Below are 20,096 nucleotides of genomic sequence, written 5' to 3' on the forward strand. Positions count from 1 at the left end.
TTCCATTCCCTTTGATCTATCACCATAATCATTAGAATAAAAGACAGATGATTCCAATAAATAAATCATAGCTCCTTACAACAGATAAATCATGATCATAGCTAATAAAGATAGAGGGTAGATAGAATCAAAGATGTTTAAAGAGATAGATGCAGCTTTTAATGAATGGTAATTTAGCAGTGCATTCACGATGCAGGGCTCTAAAGATGATGTTGTTCAGTATTAGCTGCCAGACTCCGAGGTTCTGATGTAGAAATTAATGGCATGAAAAAAGAGCTCGGCTAAAACATCCAGATAATCCTGAGCCTTCCAGGAATACCATGTATTTTCCACTGAAATGCAGAACAGATGGGAACAAAGGAAATGGGAGCTTTTGGTCTGTCAGGTAGAAACTAAACTCATCTCCAGGCTCAATTGCTACAGAGAGAGAGCTGGCTGGTGGATGAGATTAGATAGAGATGGGCTTTGAAAAAGGTTTCTATCAGGACTTATGTTCCCTGTAATGTTTTGATGAATTATCTAGACCTCTACATTTCGAGCCCTGTGAAGAATTTGGGTTGATCAATTATAATAAACTGCCCTGAAATTATTGTAGATCTCCTTAGTCTATCACAATAACATAATCCATGATAATCATTAGTTAATAACTTTGTGTGTAGTAATAATTATCGAATGGTCAACTATGCATGTCAAACCCTTTGGGTAGAGATTAGAAATGATCAGGATCTGTCAACAGTGATTAAATGTAATCAAGTAGATTTGAATGGACAGTACCAGTCAAATGTTTGGACACACCTACTCATTCCGGGGTTTTTCTTTATTTGTACTATTTTTGAGATTGTAGAATAATAGTGAAGACATCAAAACTATGAAATAACACAGATGGAATCATGTAGTAACAAAAAAAGTGTTAAACAAATCAAAATATATTTTATATTTGAGATTCGTTAAAGTAGTGTGAACTGAGTGTGGACTTTATATTTTACAGGTAAGTTACTGGATAAAAAAAAGCACATGTATAGCATATTGTCGTGAGTGGTGTGGAGTATTTCATTTTTACCAACATCTACAGAAATCAATAGCAAGCATGTTGTTCTTTATTCTTGTGATTAACTATTTATATAAATAATACAAGTATTTTTTGGAGCATAATCAAGAGCATGTTGAATGAAACCTGTTTGTTGTGTTGCATGTTGTCTGGTTGATAAGTGTTGCACAGCGGTGCAGCGCTATGGGATAAAGATCCAGAGCATATTGAATAAAACCTGTTTGTTGTGTTGCATGTTGTCCGGTAAGTGTTGCACATCGGTGCAGAGAGATGGGGTAAGGAAGGTCATCGCCATGGTAGCCTAGCCTGCTGCTGCGTTTCTATCGGCATATGTACCAGTAAACTCCAGTGACCTCTGACCCCTGGCCAGTAGGACATTGTCCCTTTGGTTCTGCTCTGTTACCACAGAGTATTGTCTGAGCCTTAACCGATCCAGTCCAAGCTCATGATCACACAAATACCATAATATTACTGCAAGGTAAAATCTTACATCAATAATATATGAACATGTGAGGAATGCCACAGTAAATAAACCTTCCAGTGGGTTACTCTAAATTGACATGCATTCAACAATTATCCAGTTATTGTATTGTAATACATGCATTTGTAAAAAAAAAAACCTGACCAAGTAGCACCACCAGGTGCTGTATCTCTGAACTGCAGCATATACAGTAGACAAAAAGCAGGTTGTTAATTTGGAAAGTGGAGCAGGCCGAGCACAGAACAGAGAGAATGACTCACCATCATCAGAGATGATCGATATGTATTCTATCCAGGAATCTCCTTCATCAGGAAACATTATACCGTCTGCCCTCAAATGGCCCCACAGTTTCCATTTCAGAAACACTACCTCCTTTTAACAGGAGTCATCTTCTCTCTCAGCAGTTATGAAATGAACACAGAAATGTGATTTGACTGGATATGAAGTGATACAGCTTAATATCTTTTGAGGCTTGGGACTGAATAGATGAAAGGTGGTTGTAGGGCTTACCTTCACACAGACCCCCCCCCCCCCCCCCCAACCAGAGCTCAGAGGGTTAGTGGTAGACTATAGTGCTGCAGTATCTCCTTCACCAGCTGCCATAACTCTATCAGATACACAACCCTAAATGATGGGGAATTCATTTATCCTAATGGCTTTACTGTAAGGGGGATACTGCACCTAAAGGTTCCTAGTGTTAGATAGAGAGCCTGAACATCCGAGAGGGATGTTACATGTTATTCATATTCATACATTTTACAGATAGGGTGTACAACGCTCCTGAAACTCACTTTGTCTCCAACTTGTCTTGTTCTCTCCCACTCTCTTGCTACCATTTCTCTCTCTTTCTCCCATTCTCTCTCTCTCCCATTCTCTCTCAGGGCTCTGGACCGGAGGACTTCAGCCACCTGCCCCCAGAGCAGAGGAGAAAGAAGCTTCAGGCCAAGATAGACGACATAAATAAGGACATCCAGAAAGAGATGGACCAGAAGTAAGTTTGTGTCTGTGTCTTCAACATAAGCCTCAGCCATATATGTTTGGAAATGATGTCCTACCTCCTCCCTAAAAGCTCCCTCCCTTTAGTGTCAGCCCTGTTGTGGAAACAAAATATCCCCAGTAAAACTGCGGCGATGATGCAAAATCCATTATATGATGCTAAACGCATCATCATGATGTGGCAAGTGACACTTTGCTTCTTGAAAATCCTATATCTTGAAAACATGCAAAAGCATTTGGATTGTCTTAACAGTGGACTAATTAAACAAATACCAAAATAGTTTTTTGTAGATTTTTCCTTTTAAAAAAGAGTTTAAGCCTCAAGAAAGCTTCAGACCAAACCAAGGAGTTGTAAATCCCAGGGTCTCTAATTTGTTTCCGTCTGAGTGTTATTAACCAATGTGAGTCTAACCCGGGTGAGGGGGGTACTACTAAGCTATATGGAATTGTTTAAGAAGATCATACTAGGGATCATTTTGCTATTTTGAATTTTAAAACCACTTGATGTACCCCAAAAAAATATAAAACAATTATTTGATGAAAAAATATTTTTGGCCTTACTGCTATTAGCCCATACAAACACATTGAATAACAGATTCACTACATGGAACAGATAGTCCCCCCAAAAAATCTAAAGGAAGTTTGTTCAAAAGTGTCTGTCCTATATCTGAGTGATATAAGAAAGACCAGGAAACATTTGTTATTTGTATATATATTTTTTTTTATTTATTTTTTGCCACTAAACCGTCTAAGCCCTGTGTAAACTGGGGGAGGGGGCTGGTTCTACTAATTCATCTGGAATTGTTTTAAGAAGGCCATACCAAGGATCATTTTGCTATTTGAGACAGATTTTTTTTAAATATACAAAAAATATTTAATTAGAACATCAAATGAAATGTGATTTGTCACATGCACCGAATACAACAGTTATAGACCTTACAGTGAAATGCTTACTCACAAGCTCTTAACCAACAATGCAGTTTTAAGAAAAGTAAGTGTTAAGTAAAAAATAGTTTAGGTAATATGTGCAGTTGAAGTTAGAAGTTTACATGCACCTTAGCCAAATACATTTAAACTCAGTTTTTCACAATTCCTGACATTTAATCCTAGAAAAAATTCCCTGTCTTAGGTCAGTTAGGATCACCACGTTATTTTAATGTGAAATGTCAGAATAACAGTAGAATTATTTATTTATTTATTATTTTATTTATAACAGAGAATTATTTATAACAGAGAATTATTTATTTCAGTTTTTATTTATTTCATCACATTCCGAGTGGGTCAGAAGTTTACATACACTCAATTAGTATTTGGTAGCATTGCCTTTAAATTGTTTAACTTGGGTCAAACGTTTTGGGTAGTCTTCCACAAGCTTCCCACAATAAGTTGGGTGAATTTTGGCCCATTCCTCCTGACAGAGCTGGTGTAACTGAGCCAGGTTTGTAGGCCTCCTTGCTCGCACACACTTTCTAGTTCTGCCCACAAATGTTATATGGGATTGCGGTCAGGGCTTTGATGGCCACTCCAATACCTTGACTTTGTTGTCCTTAAGCCATTTTGCCACAACATTGGAAGTATGCATGGGGTCATTGTCCATTTGGAAGACCCATTTGGGACCAAGCTTTATCTTCCTGATTGATGTCTTGAGATGTTGCTTCAATATATCCACATAATTTTCCTCCCTCATGATGTCATCTATTTTGTGAAGTGCACCAGTCAGTCCTTCCTGCAGCAAAGCACCCCCACAACATGATGCTGCCACCCCCGTGCTTCATGGTTGGGATGGTGTTCTTCGGCTTGCAATCATCCCCCTTTTTCCTCCAAACATAACAATGGTCATTATGGCCAAACAGTTCTATTTTTGTTTATCAGACCAGAGGATATTTCTCCAAAAAGTATGATCTTTGTCCCCATGTGCAGTTGCAAACCATAGTCTGGCTTTTTTATTGCGGTTTTGGAGCAGTGGCTTCTTCCTTGCTGAGCGGCCTTTCAGGTTATGTTGATATAGGACTCGTTTTACTGTGGATATAGATACTTTTGTACCTGTTTCCTCCAGCATCTTCACAAGGTCCTTTGCTGTTGTTCTGGGATTGATTTGCACTTTTCGCACCAAAGTACGTTCATCTCTAGGAGACAGAACGCGTCTCCTTCCTGAGCGGTATGACGGCTGCATGGTCCCATGGTGTTTATACTTGCGTACTATTGTTTGTACAGATGAACATGGTACCTTCAGGCGTTTGGAAATTGCTCCCAAGGATGAACCAGACTTGTGGAGGTCAACAATTGTTTTCTGAGGTCTTGGCTGATTTCTTTTGATTTTCCCATGATGTCAAGCAAAGAGGCACTGAGTTTGAAGGTAGGCCTTGAAATACATCCACAGGTACACAACCAATTGACTCAAATGATGTCAATTAGCCTATCAGAAGCTTCTGAAGCCATGACATAATTTTCTGGAATTTTCTAAGCTGTTTAAAGGCACAGTCAACTTAGTGTATGTAAACTTCTGACCCACTGGAATTGTGATACAGTGAATTATAAGTGAAATAATCTGTCTGTAAACAATTGTTGGAAAAATTACTTGTGTCAAGCACAAAGTGTATGTCCTAACCGACTGCCAAAACTATAGTTTGTTAACAAGAAATTTGTGGAGTGGTTGAAAAACTAGTTTTAATGACTCCAACTTAAGTGTATGTAAACTTCCGACTTCAACTGTATTTAACCCCTTATTTTTGTCACTCCATATATACTTCCATACATTTTAACCTTCAGACGAGTCTTGTGAGGCCTGTGGGTGTTCTGGAGCAAAACAACTGACATGTACATGTTTGTTAGTCTCACCTTTACATATTAGTGTGTAGCCCAAACTGTTCGGACGCTACAGACAGAAGTTGGCAGATCGGCTGTACCGACTTCAGATGAGTCCCAAGACGGAGAACACCATCTTGTTCGTGAGAGTCTCATCTTTCCACAGAGGGGTCATAATAGTTTTTAGGCCAAATCGTTCGGCCGCTACAGACAATTTTGTGAGAAGACCGATTTTCAGGATGTCTCATGGTCTGACAAACACCGCTCTAGCTCTGTCACCTTTCACCACAGATGCGGAAGTGTTACATAAGAGAATGCGATGGATTGAGATGCATCCAATGCAGTGGCGATTTTAGCATGTACATCTTGGTGGGGAAAAAATAAATAAATAATAATAATAATAAATAAAAGTTTGCCGCATGCCAGCAAAGCCACTACACAACACTAAACAATACATTAATTGCACTATAGCGGTGACAAACGATGCCAACAAACTGTTAGGACATATATAAAGCTGTCCCAACACCTTAACAGTGCTACACCTGGTTATCAGCAGAGCCTCGTTGTCACGTCCTGACCAGCAGAGGGCGTAATTGTGTTAGTTTTGGTCAGGATGTAGCAGGGTTTTTGTGTGTGTTAAGTGTTGTGTTGGTGATTGGACTCCCAATTGAAGGCAGGTGTGTTGAGTTGTCTTTGATTGGGAGTCCTATATAGTAGTGTGTGTTTTTCTTTGGGGTTGTGGGTAGTTGTTTTTGCATTGCGTTTTGTGTGCCTGCAAGACTGTTCCTGTCGTGAGTATCAGTTATTGTTTTTTCCCTGTGGATGCTTTACTTTTGTTTATTAAAAAACTATGAGTATCCACATACCCGCTGCACCTTGGTCCATTCCTAACGACAAGTGTTACACTCGTCTGGCAGCGAAACAGTTCATTCAGCCTCATTTACTGCCTTTAAAAAAAACATAACTGATACGGCTGACTTGCTTAAACAAATGTGGTTGCTACTGACAATTGAGATGTACAAACTATGACATAAGGGGACGACGAGTGCATAAGAGGCAATCCATAATTTAGATTAAGACAATGAGTGCACTAGGACGGATGTAGTCAATATAACTGTTTGTTCAGCACTTTTTAAATACACGGCGATAGAATTCAGAACATGGGCCGTTATTACAGTATTCTCCCTGTACACCAAGTTAGAACTGTAGGATAAATAAAGGGAGCATATAAGCAGACAATGAAAGCTCTTACAATATTAAACAGGCTATAGGCCTAATCTGCACCACCAAGTCAGAACAGTAGGCTAAGTTGTGCGGTGAAAAGGGAGCAAATTATTAGGGTAGCACATAATAGCACATGGGCTACTAACAGCTTACTACACAACATACACTTAGTATTACTTTCTTAGCTACAGTAAACATTTGCATATTACATAATTTATGCAACAGCATACGATATATTTTTGGACTCACCTTGTGCTGTGCTCACTTGAACAGGAAGGTGGTGCGGCAGTCCTTCTTGTGGGCTCTAGAAAGAAGCCTGAAATCCAGACTTGGAATTCAGAGTTGGATAACTGTTCAAAATGATTTTCCGTATTTTCCCAGTCGGAGCTAGTTTTATCCGAGTTCCCAGTTGTCTTGAACTCACTGAAGTCTGTGCTTTCCCAGATCCGAGTTTCCAGTTGTTTTGAACAAGGCAGAAATCATGCTAGATTGACAGCATGGCCCATGTATTCAAAACTTTCTAGCCCATGGCATTACCCCCTTTTTCGTGATATCCATTTGGTAGTTACGATCTTGTCTCATCGCTGCAATTCCCCTACGGACTCGGCAAAGGTCGAGAGCCCGCACTGCTTCTTGACACACTGCTCACTTAACCTGGAAGCCAGCCGCACCATCTCAATGTGTCAGAGGAAACAATGTCGATCTGACGCCCGAAGTCGACCGAGCGGCCCGCCACAAGGAGTCGCTAGAGCACGATGAGACAAGGACATCACGGCCGGCCAAACCCTCCCCAAACCCGGACAACGTTGGGTCAATTGTGCGCCGTCCCATGGGTCTCCCGGTCACGGCAGGCTGTGACACAGCCTGGGATCGAACCCCGGGCTGTAGTGGCGCCTTATCACTCATTGTTGAATGTGTGATTTCCAATTTATGTAATGATTATGTCCAATGGCCAATTAGCACCGATATGTTTTATCTATAATTTCTCTTCATATGGCAAGGATTGAAAAGGATTTGCTAGTAGATTGTCGACTTGATGCATGATGATGACTGCTTGTCTAGATTGCTAGCTAAGATTTTGAAAGTATGAGGTTGACATCAATCCAATCAAAGTTATGGTAGATATAATGTGATTTGACATTTTATCTGTGGCCAATGACCTTGAGCCTTCTTGGATGGGCACTTCTAATGTAACTCTATGGCAGCACCCAAGGGACTCCATGAGTGACAGAAAACTGAGCCAATCACAGCGCAACTAGAGAACATTACCAACCCCTACACTTCGTATTTTCCGCTGGCTGCCCCACCACCACAGAAAGCACTGAGCTAGGCTGAAACACCTGCATGCGACTTTATTAACTCAATAATGGATTTATTTTTATATTGTTTGCAAACTGATATGTGACACGTATTAAAGCCAGAATAACATGCAAAACAGAAAGAGAAAAAAATGTCTAAACAGGTGGGGCTCTTCTCTGAATGACACGTCGCCACTGATCCAATGCAAAAAAAAACGATATCTCTAGCTTAAACTGACAGATTTGTACGGGGATGTTGTTATTATGCTAATTAGAGTTCTGCGGGGGAACGGATGATGACATTAGTTAATATCTCTTCCTCTGTGTCCATCCATCAGAGATGCCCTAACTAAGATGAAGGGTGTGTATGAGAAGAATCCCCAGATGGGAGACCCTGCCAGTGTGGACCCCCGGCTAGTAGAGATGTCAATGAACATCGAGAAACTGCAGTCCGAGGTCCAGAAATTCGAGGTGAGTCATCATACACCCTTTTGACCTATCCCAGACATTAATTTATTTCTAGATGCTGGACGGACTGTGAGTGTTGCTAGTATAGCTCTGGACTGAACTACACTAGCAGATCTCATCTCACATCCCTAACGTACGTGCGTGTGTCTGACTGTCCCTACCAGGGATGGCTGGCGGAGGTGGAGGGGAGGTTACCGTCAAGGAGTGACCCTCCCAGGAGACAGAGTGGTCTGTACGAGTCACAGCACAGCAACAGCACCATGGTCGACAACAACTGTGCACAGGACAGAGAGAGGTACAGTACACACAACACACACTCCATTAATCAACACAGCTTTCTAGTTTGTTACAGTATGTGTTTTGAGATTGCTATAGTTACTGTGTGTGTGTGTGTGTTGGTCCTTGAGCAGCCCGGATGGCAGTTACACAGAGGAGCAGAGTTCAGAGACTCAGGTCAAGGTGGCTATAGCAAACACTCCAGAGTTTGATGATGAGTTTGACGATGGGGATGAGGAGACACTGCCCACCATCGGCACCTGTAAAGCCGTCTACTCATTTGAAGGTAATACACCTTTAACAGGTAATACACCAATCAGAGACAACAACACGGGTAATGTGGGCTGGCACATCTATTTGACTATTTGAGAGAAACGCAACAATAATACTTTTCCACCTTGTTTTTTTACACTGTCTCTCTCCCTCCTCCTTGTCTCTCTTCCTCCCCCTCTCCCTCCCTCCTTCCTTTCCTCCTCCCTCTCTCCCTCAGGTCATAATGAGGGGACTATCTCAGTGACAGAAGGAGAGCTGCTGTTTGTAATAGAGCAGGATAAAGGTGACGGCTGGACGAGGGTCCGCAGGAATGAAGAGGAAGAAGGCTACGTACCCACGTCCTACGTCGAGGTCTTTTTGGAAACGAACGCCAAAGGTGCTATGACATACATTTAACTGAAGGGGTTTTCTTTTGGGATGGGACGAGAGAAGGATTTGGTGAGAGAAGATGGGAGGAGTGAGGGTGATGGTTGGTTTGACCAGAGTAGACTCCTCCCACTCTCTCCCTCTCTGAAAGATGGACCAATCAGAATTTCCATCTGGCTCTGTCAGGGTTTCCACCCAGGTCAGTTTTGCATTTTAACCTAGAAAGGTGAAGGTTAGGGTTGGGGAAGCTAATCCTAGATCTGTATCTGGGGGAGTGTTGTTTTCCCACTGGTTCTGAGAGAATCCTCTCCCCGTTTGCTTTAGTGCCACTGAGTGGCCAGCCGGGAGCACTGTCATTACCTCTCCAGTCAACTCAATGGGAATCAGGCCAGTTTTAATGATGATTTCATTGAGTGCTGCTGTCTTTTTGTTCTTGATATGCATAGGGTCATATTTCCCAACTTTTTGAATCTGCTGCCATTTCTTTCTCCCCAGACATGTAATCAACTGACCTCAAAGGTATATTTTATCATAGCCAATGGCCTCAAAGATAGACTAGTTGAGGTCAGGATGAAAACAAAATGGCAAATGTAAGTTTGTGTGTGTATCTGTGTTTGACTGACATAAGATGTTGATGGTCTGTATCATCTTCCCACACAGAGGTGATATTTGAAGAGAACTAATATAGGCTCTCAAATAAACTTTTTGGGAGGGTTAAAACCACAGGATAGTTTTTAAAGAGCATGTGGGGGAAAAATCAACACCAGCTGCTTGCTGTCCCCAGTAGTAAAGCATGCTAGATTGTACAATGTAGAAATATGTTAATGAGAAGTTACTCATTCTGCTATACATAATGACTACATGCTGTACCTAATTCATGACAAATATATTGTTTTGAATAACATCCCCTCTCCCTTAGATTGTCTCACTCCTGTACAGTCAAGATGCACCAATCACATACTTAAAGGTCCAAGATATATATATTAGTTTTGGACTATTCTGGGCCTTTCTTTTCATACAGGAATGCAGGATTGAGAATGAGCTGTACCACCATTTTCCCTCTCTCGGTGAGAACATTGTGAGAACGGACTGTTGTGGGGCTGATTGGAACGTTGGTGCTTGGTTGGTTGCCAGCTCATGCATGGGTTTTGAGTAGCACCCTTGTGCAGATGAGTCGATTTGAGAAGCATCTGTGCTAAAGTATGGTGTTGACAAACTGTTTTATGCCTCTAAAATATCCAGGCATTTATCTTTTGAAGATTACTGAATTGTGCAATCATAGGCCCAAAAGGTCTCTTGGAAGAGATTCCAACTTTGTCAAATCTCAAAAAGCTCAACAAATATGCCTTCACAACCCTGTCTCCTCAAGCAGTAAAGTAATCCCATTTCTGTCAGTGCTAACACAACCATTCTTACCCCAAACCAGGGTCCAAATGAAATGTGAGGCATGTTAAATTTGTAGTCATTTTATGTTTTACATAACATGTTTTGGTGCATGTTTGAGATTGTTAGAAGCTTAAGTGTCTCTTGGTTTATGGAAATGATAGATTCACACGCAAAGCTGACATTTAGAAACAGTAGCAGAATCAAAAGATTCAATTTTTAAGCTACAGCAACTGATATTAAAGCCAGAGAGAAGGAGCTTCTTGGGTTCTCTGGATTAGATAGTTATCTGACTACAGAACAATATTATTTCCTTCAGAAGACGAATGCAAAGAATAGTGAACTACATTATCTTTCCGAGATTCTCGTGTTATTTATACTTTTTTTTTCAAATTGCAGATTCCTAAAGTGTGTGAGCTGGCTCAGGAATGGCAGGGCAAGCAGCCTCAGCGACAGTGCGACCACGTTCATGTTCCTTTACGGTCAGAAAGTCAGAGAGAGCGACATGACCGAGGAAAAGACAGGAGACCTATGATGCATCTCAATTTCCAACCTGATACATTTGTAGAGTTCCCTCCTTCTGCAACGGTCTCTGACCAGAAGCAACAATAAGAGAAAAACAAACCAAATTCAGCGCTCGTAAATCTTTTATTTTTTTAATAGGTTATTACCCATTTATCATTTTGCTTCTTTTGTCTCTGCAAAGCTTTGCTTCTCAATGTACTAACTCAGCTTCCGCTATACGGCGTTACCATGGACGCTGTTGGTTCTCACACCTCGAATGGCCCCTCCCCCCCGAGTCCCAACCCATTTCCCTGCCGCTCCTCCCTAACCCCCCTCCTAAAGCACGGCAGGGTGTGGTCAGACAGGGCCGGGACCAGCTCCGAAGCAACCCAATCTGCCCCCGACTACACCCCGCACACACCATCCCACCAGACAGGAAGCCAAACCATGTCCCTCTCCAGTCCACACCCATCCAAATCAATCAGGTGGATGCAGTTGCAGAATCTCTCACTCATTGACTCAGAGCCATCATCGCAGAAGGAACAGTCCAGATCCAGCGGCACATGGCGTTTCCATGGAAACAACACATTTATTCCACTCTCTGACTCCATATTTTGCAGGTTTCTAACAGATTGAAAAACAGAACATCGGCCGATTCGTCATCTGTATGACTGAAGTTCATTTATGGTGTGTGTACGCGTGTGGGTGCCTGTCAGTATCATGTACATCCCCCATACACACTCCATCCATGACTGAGAAAGGGACAGGACTGGGAGATCCAGGAACGAGAGGGGTTGGAGACAGGTTCACATTACTTCACTCACCTGCACTCTCTCCTTACCATACCATCATGTGTTGTTACTGGCATCCCGTCTGCTCCTCTCTGGCCACACCCCTCCCCTCCACAGACCCCTCCCCTACAAGTGTCAGCCGCTGGTCATTGACTGCGTTGAGCGCCATGTCACCGCATAGGGTGGGGCATCTCTCCGGTGGTGCGGGCGGTGTGTATGCTTGCCCTGTCTCCTCCTTGGCTCGCCCCCTCCCGCTTGGCTCAGGGGGCTGGCTTATGCTCGTCGCCTGGCCCTTTTTTGTTTCAGTTAACCCCCACGGCCTGTTACACTTCTTATCCATTTGTCACCTTTTGGGTTCTGTGCCTGTGGATCATCTACTAGCTGTTGTTTTTTGTTGTTGCTGTTTGACTGTTCGTCGTCTCTGAAAGCATGTTCACCTACCTGTGTTTTTAACAGTGAGTGTGTGCTCTCCCTAACAGTAACTCCTCCAGCTCAAATCTCATTACCGGAAGAGAAGAAAATGTGGGATTCCAAAACGTCTGTTTCTGAATGATATCATGCACAGTAAAACATTGAATTTGTCCATTTGTTATACTGTATGTATGTAATGTTGTTGGCTGACATTGTACGTGTTTGAGAAGTGTGTTGAAGGCAAGCGGTCGTTAGCGTCCACTAGCCTCATCCTGTGGATACATGCTGCGGTGTTTCACGTCTCCACTGTATATCTAGACAGTGTCCCCTGGAAGAGAACTTGAAGATTATTTAAAATTCTCATGTAGTTTGCTTGGGCCACTTACTACTGCGTGTGGAAGTATTGTATACTGTGATCCACACACCTTTCCCACAATGTTGTGACTGAATATGAGACAAGACAAACTTCCTATTGGGCCTTAACTGGGTTGATCCTAGCTACCACTTAATCTAAAAACAAGTTCAAGTTTTGTCACATGCACAAGTACAGTGAAATGCTTAACTTGCATGCTCTACCCAACAGTGCAGTAATCAGGGGGAGTAAGATGCCATTCTATTATCTATGGTATGTTGACTAGGTCGAGACATCTCGTTTTTTTATAAAGGTGGTGAAGGTAGATTACTCTCAATGTCTACAGAGATGATGATGTCCACTGTTTCCCTTTCTTGAACGCATATAAACATTTTAATTTTGTAATTATTTTTTAACAATGTTTGGTCAAAGAGATTGCTTTTTAATTTGTAGCTAGTTTCTAGCTGGAAAACTGTTGTACCTGAATTACAAACCACTTGATGATGAAACCAGTTGTTTGATCTGCCTGAAGTCACTGTAGATAAAGTCATGAAAAACATTGTTTTGTGTAATGAAGCAATTAGTGATATTATTAGCCTCAGGTATGTCCCAAATGGCTCCCTATATAGTGCACTACTTTTGATCAGGCTCTGGTCAAAAGATTTGAACTATGTAGGGAATAGGGTGCCATTTGGGACTTAGCCTTAAGTGTTTTGAGAAAAAAAATGTATTCCAGTATTATTACTCAAGCAACATTTCAAGGAGCAGCAACTGAAATTGTATCAATGCAAACCATGTATATTATCAGCAGAACCACAATTGAACAGTGATCCATCACCATGTGGAGTCCCAGTTACTTAACATAATATAAAAAGACAAGCAGCGCAAATCTGCATGTTCTGTGGCCGAGAACCAGGTCAGATCAAAGTTTCACTTTGCTAATCCCACCCGTCCAGCTCTTATTTTCACTAGTGTAGATATTGACTTGGCAGTTGTTTTGTTTGTGAGAAGTGAAAAGGCAAAACTGATTTTCATGCAGACCATTAGAAGGTGCATCTCTGTGCTGTGCTGACTGACAGACATAGCCAGTATAGAGAAAAATCTGCCTAACTTTCGACTGAGACCAACCCAGACCTCCAGCCAGGCCCCAATGCACCTGTACAAAAGAAAATGGCTTGTTGAAATTAGAGAGAATATATATAAATAAATATGGATTAAACTAAGACAAAAAAGGAAATAAATATATTTTTAAGGTTAACTATTAAAGGCCTTACTTTGTTTTCTGTGCTTTGCTAAGACTTTTTTTGTTATTTTTTTTGTAAAGTCTGCCAAATGGTGTGCTTAGCACTTTTGTTTGTGTTTCAGTTGGTATATGCTTATGTTTTAGAGCACTGAATACTTTGTATTGTGTTAATTGTGCCAATTAAATACATGTCGAAAATAACTGACTTTTTTTCTTGAGTGGTCTGAGTTAGGCTTACACTGGAACATACAAAACACCTGCTCTTTCCATAACAGACTGACCATGTGAAAGCTATGATCCCTTACGGCTGTCACTTGTTAAATCCACTTCAATCAGTGTAGATGAAGGGAGGAGACATGTTAAATAAGTGTTTTTAAGCCTTTAGACAATTGAGAAATGGATTGTCTATGTTTGCGATTGAGGGTGAATGGGCAAGACAAAATATTTAAGTGAACAGGGTATGGTAGTAGGTGCCAGGCATACCAGTTTGAGTGTGTCAAGAACTGCAACGCTGCTGGGTTTCACACTCAACAGTTTCCTGTGTGTATCAAGAATGGTCCACCACCCAAAGGCCAACCAGCCAACTTGACACAACTGTAGGAAGTATTGGAGTCAGCATTCCTGTGGAACCCTTGACACCTTGTAGAGTCCATGCCCCAACTAAGTGAGGCCATTCTGAGGGCAAGGGGGGGTGCAACTCAATATTAGGAAGGTGTGCCTAATGTTTTGTACTCTGTACTACACTATATTATCTCTAATAGTATACGTCAGACATGATGGCACAAAAACACTAGATACAAAAGGTTTAGAGGATGGGGAAGGGCTTACAGCAGGGGTGTAGAAGTCATTTTGTCCTAGGGGCCAAATTCCGGCTTCACTGTGGTCTAGCGGGCCACTGCTGTATTGTGCAAGGAAACATTTTGGGGAAATTCCTTTATCCATTGTAGAGTAGAGTATCTGATGAGTATCTAGGACTCTAGCCTTCGTTTTGCTGATAAATTCTGCAAAAAAAGTATTATTTTTGGAAATGTCAATGCTCCCTGACTGTCCATCTTTTGTTTCAGTGGCAGGCTAATATTACTTTTGTCATTTCTACCCAGTTCAGTCATTCAAGTAGGTTTTTTCCAAGAACACACAACCTGGGTTAGAGGTGAGAATAGAATGCACTTGACTAGAATTAAATACAACTGTGACAATACCAAGTGAATAACCTGTGAAGAAGAGGGGGTTAGTTGCCTGATGACTCTCCATGAATTTAATTCTGCTGCTCTAATCGATCGCTACATGCATTCAGTCTGAAACTGACATCCTAGAAGTCGTTTGTGTGATTTCTAAATGAGGGGTGTTGAACAAAACAAATTCCTCTGCGATTGGATAGTCTAACAAATCTAACCAATCAGAGTATCAAAGCTGATAAAGACATCACGTAGGCTGGCTCTGGCCCAACCTAGGGCTGTTGCGGTGACCGTATTACCTCCACACTGGCAGTCATGAACGCAGAAAAATTCCACAGTCAAGGTAATCTCCTTTTATGCACTCTGGACATGCTTTGGTAGTACCCAACTGCTAACTACCATAGGGTCCTAATGGCCTGGTACTCAGGGCTCTATTGTCCCTCCATCAGGTCCTAATGGCCTGGTACTCAGGGCTCTATTGTCCCTCCATCAGGTCCTAATGGCCTGGTACTCAGGGCTCTATTGTCCCTCTAACCACTCTGAAATAAATGCAAATGGCGCGGCAGGTAGCCTAGTGGTTAGAGTATTGGACTAGTAACCGAAAGGTTGCAAGATCGAATCCCCGAGCTAACAAGGTAAAAATCTGTCATTCTTCCCCTGAACAAGGCAGTGAACCCGCTGTTCCTATGCTGTCATTGAAAATAAGAATTTGTTTCTAACTGACTTGCCTAGTTAAATAAAAGGTTAAAAAAGAAATGCTACCAAAACAGAAGGCCTGTCATACTTTTACAACTCACCTCACTGTGACGATCAATTTGAAGAAAGTTCAACAGCAGATTGAAACAGTGTAAAACAGGGTTGTTGTAGATGTTTCAAAACCTAACAACGAAATGGACAGGTCTTTCTAAAGTTAATTCAAAACACCTATACGCATATCAGAGCATATTCATAGGCTTATGAGCCCAAGCATGAAAAAAAAATACAGAATTAAAAATATGATTGTGCCTTTATACAATACATAGCCTACCGTGTGCATGGCAGAAAAACAAACAAAATTGATTCAAATGTCTTTGGTACATAATTGGTCTAGGCTTTGAGTGTGGACTGGGTGGACTGGTTACCTAATGCTCCAACATTTCTATTCATGAGTCTGGGAGAGTAGTTTAGCCCTTGGCGATGCGGTTGGTTCATTGATTGTGCAGGGCGGTTTACAGTTAGCCTACAATTAGTGAATTTGTATTTGATTTGGAATAGCATTTGGAAGGGCATTTTTAATATTTTCAAAATGAATTGGGCGACACACTACCTTTAGCTATACAGAATATCTCACCACCATGCGTTTCCATCTCCTCCTCTCTGCTTTATTCCTTTCTCGAGCACGCAGACGGGCTGTCAACAGAAATACCCTACAGAAATACACTGCTCGTTGAACATCTCATTCCAAAATCATGGGCATTAATATGGAGTTGGTCCCCCATTTGATGCTATAACAGCCACTCTTCTGGGAAGGCTTTCCACTAGATGTTGGAACATTGTTGCGGGGACTTGCTTCCATTCAGCCACAAGAGTATTAGTGAGGTCGGGCAATTAGGCCTGGCTTGCAGTCGGTGTACCAATTCATCCAAAAAGGTGTTTGATGGATTTGAGGTCAGGGCTCTGTGCAGGCCAGTCAAGTTCTTCCACACCGATTTAGAAAAAAAAACATTTCTCTATGGACCTCGCTTTGTGCACGGGGACATTGTCACGCTGAAACAGGAAAGGGCCTTCCCCAAACTGTTGCCACAAAGTTGGAAGCACAGAATCGTCTAGAATGTCATTGCATGCTGTAGCATTAAGATTTTCTTTCACTGGAACTAAGGGGCCTGATCCATGAAAAACAGCCCCAGACTATTATTCATCCTCCATCAAACTTTACAGTTGGCACTATGCAATTGGGCAGGTAGCATTATCCTGGCATCCACCAAACCCAGATTTGTCCATCGGACTGCCAGATGGTGTTTCCACTGCTCCAGAGTCCAATGGCGGCCAGCTTTACACCATTCCAACAGACGCTTGGCATTGTGCATGGTGATCTTAGGCTTGTGTGCGGCTGCTCGGCCATGGAAACCCATTTCATTAAGCTCCCGACGAACAGTTATTGTGCTGACGTTGCACCCAGCGACAGCTTGAAACTCGGTAGTGAGTGTTGCAACCGAGGACAGACAATTTTTAAGCACTACGCGCTTCAGCACTTGGCTGTCCCGTTCTGTGAGCTTGTGTGGCCTACCCCTTCGCGGCTGCACAGTTGTTGCTCCTAGACGTTTCCACTTCACAATAAATTTACAGTTGACTGGGGCAACTCTAGCAAGGCAGAAATATGACAAACTGACTTGTTGGAAAGGTGGCATCCTATGACGGTGCCACATTAAAAGTCACTGAGCTCTTCCGTACGGCCATTCTACTGACAATGTTTGTCTATGGAGATTGCATGGCAGTGTGCTCGATTTTATACACCTGTCAGCAACAGGTGTGGCTGAAATAGCCGAATCCACTAATTTGAAGGGGTGTCCACATACACTACATGGCCAAAAGTATGTTTTGTTGCGATGTTCCTGAAAATATTTCACATCGTTTCCTAAATTAAGCACTGGGTAGCTGCAGGAACAAGGCTGGCGAGCCCATGGCATACAGAGTTTGGGCAGAATATCACTGGTCTGGCAGCGAGCACATGCTCCTCAAACAGTGGTTGATGTGTGGAGTGAAATAAGTGTTGTTATATTTATTTCTCAGCTGCTCATATTAAGCACATGCTCTGCTATAAAATTTATGTAGCCTACAAAAGGTAAAGGGGGATACCTGGTCAACTGAATGCATTCAGCTGAAATGTGTCTTCCGCATTTAACCTAACCCATCTGAATCAGAAAGGTGAGACTGGATGGAAAGCGCCTGGCCTCCATTCGCTATTTGAGTGCATACAGATGACGTCTTTTTTCCCCTGCAACCTGCCCATTTAATAATGGGCATTCTAAATCGAAAAACACATTTTACATATTAGATTAAGATTAAGTTGAGAATAGTCTGATGGGTGAACATGAACATATGACCACTTGATGAGAGAACAGATGTGTACAGTCGTGGCCAAAATATATGAGAATGACACAAATATTAATTTCCACAAAGTTTGCTGCTTCAGTGTCTTTAGATATTTTTGTCAGATGTTACTATGGAATACTGAAGTATAATTACAAGCATTTCATAAGTGTCAAAGGCTTTTATTGACAATTACATGAAGTTGATGCAGAGTCAATATTTACATTTACATTTAAGTCATTTAGCAGACGCTCTTATCCAGAGCGACTTACAAATTGGTGCATTCACCTTAAGATATTTGCAGTGTTGACCCTTATTTTTCAAGACCTCTACAATCCACCCTGGCATGCTGTCAATTAACTTCTGGGCCACATCCTGACTGATGGCAGCCCATTCTTGCATAATCAATGCTTGGAGTTTGTCAGAATTTGTGGGGTTTTGTTTGTCCACCCGCCTTTTGAGGATTGACCACAAGTTCTCAATGGGATTAAGGTCTGGGAAGTTTCCTGGCCATGGACCCAAAATATCGATGTTTTGTTCCCCGAGCCACTTAGTTATCCCTTTTGCCTTATGGCAAGGTGCTCCATCATGCTGGAAAAGGCATTGTTCGTCACCAAACTGTTCCTGGATGGTTGGGAGAAGTCGCTCTCGGAGGATGTGTTGGTACCATTCTTTATTCATGGCTGTGTTCTTGGGCAAAATTGTGAGTGAGCCCACTCCCTTGGCTGAGAAGCAACCCCACACATGAATGGTCTCAGGATGCTTTACTGTTGGCATGACACAGGACTGATGGTAGCGCTCACCTTGTCTTCTCCAGACAAGCTTTTTTTCTGGATGCCCCAAACAATCGGAAAGGGGATTCATCAGAGAAAATGACTTTACCCCAGTCCTCAGCAGTCCAATCCCTGTACCTTTTGCAGAATATCAGTCTGTCCCTGATGTTTTCCTGATGAGAAGTGGCTTCTTTGCTGCCCTTCTTGACACCAGGCCGTCCTCCAAAAGTATTTGCCTCACTGTGCGTGCAGATGCATTCACACCTGCCTGCTGTCATTCCTGAGCAAGCTCTGTACTGGTGGTGCCCCGATCCCACAGCTGAATCAACTTTAGGAGACGGTCCTGGCGCTTGCTGGACTTTCTTGGGAGCCCTGAAGCCTTCTTCATTACAATTGAACCACTCTCCTTGAAGTTCTTGATGATCCAATACATGGTTGATTTAGGTGCTATCTTACTGGCAGCAATATCCTTGCCTGTGAAGCCCTTTTTGTGCAAAGCAATGATGACAGCACGTGTTTCCTTGCAGGGAACCATGGTTGACAGAGGAAGAACAATGATTCCAAGCACCACCCTCCTTTTGAAGCTTCCAGTCTGTTATTCGAACTCAATCAGCAAGACAGAGTGATCTCCAGCCTTGTCCTCATCAACACTCACACCTGTGTTAATGAGAGAATCACTGACATGATGTCAACTGGTCCTTTTGTGGCAGGGCTGAAATGCAGTGGAAATGTTTTTTGGGGATTCGGTTCATTTGCATGGCAAATAGGGACTTTGCAATTAATTGCAATTCATCTGATCACTCTTCATAACATTCTGGAGTATATACAGATTGCCATCATACAAACTGAGGCAGCTATTTGTGTCATTCTCAAAACTTTTGGCCATGACTGTACAGCCTGAGGCAAGGAACAGAGAGCAAGCTTTTTTTGCTACTTTCTCAAATCATCAATAGCCTATATATCGCACCGTACAGCCCATATATGTTTGATTTCTAAGACATTCTAAGGTTTGTATCATTCACAACTAAAGTTGCCAAATAAATCTTAATCTTGCGTATAGGACCTGTTTCAAATGATCACCTTAATGCTCAACATAGCCATTTCAAATGCGCACATGCTCTGGAATGGGAAAAATATCCTCTCCATTTAATTTTGCTAAA

General features: G+C 42.0%; 1 protein-coding gene across 1 annotated transcript in view; it reads left to right on the top strand.

Moving 5' to 3' along the window:
* LOC115159810 (formin-binding protein 1) overlaps positions 1-14,120 on the top strand; it is a gene marked incomplete at its 5' end in the record, with an annotated part of 82,301 nt that extends 68,181 nt beyond the window's left edge. Inside the window, 6 exons of the mRNA XM_029709867.1 lie at positions 2,411-2,520; positions 8,191-8,323; positions 8,485-8,615; positions 8,728-8,900; positions 9,087-9,245; positions 11,018-14,120. Of these exons, the coding sequence (XP_029565727.1) occupies positions 2,411-2,520; positions 8,191-8,323; positions 8,485-8,615; positions 8,728-8,900; positions 9,087-9,245; positions 11,018-11,025 (714 nt within the window). The remainder of the gene's footprint in view (positions 1-2,410; positions 2,521-8,190; positions 8,324-8,484; positions 8,616-8,727; positions 8,901-9,086; positions 9,246-11,017) is intronic.
* Positions 14,121-20,096: the final 5,976 nt, after the last annotated feature.

This window comes from Salmo trutta, chromosome 23 (genome assembly GCF_901001165.1).
Source record: "Salmo trutta chromosome 23, fSalTru1.1, whole genome shotgun sequence".
Taxonomy (NCBI): Eukaryota; Metazoa; Chordata; class Actinopteri; order Salmoniformes; family Salmonidae; genus Salmo; species Salmo trutta.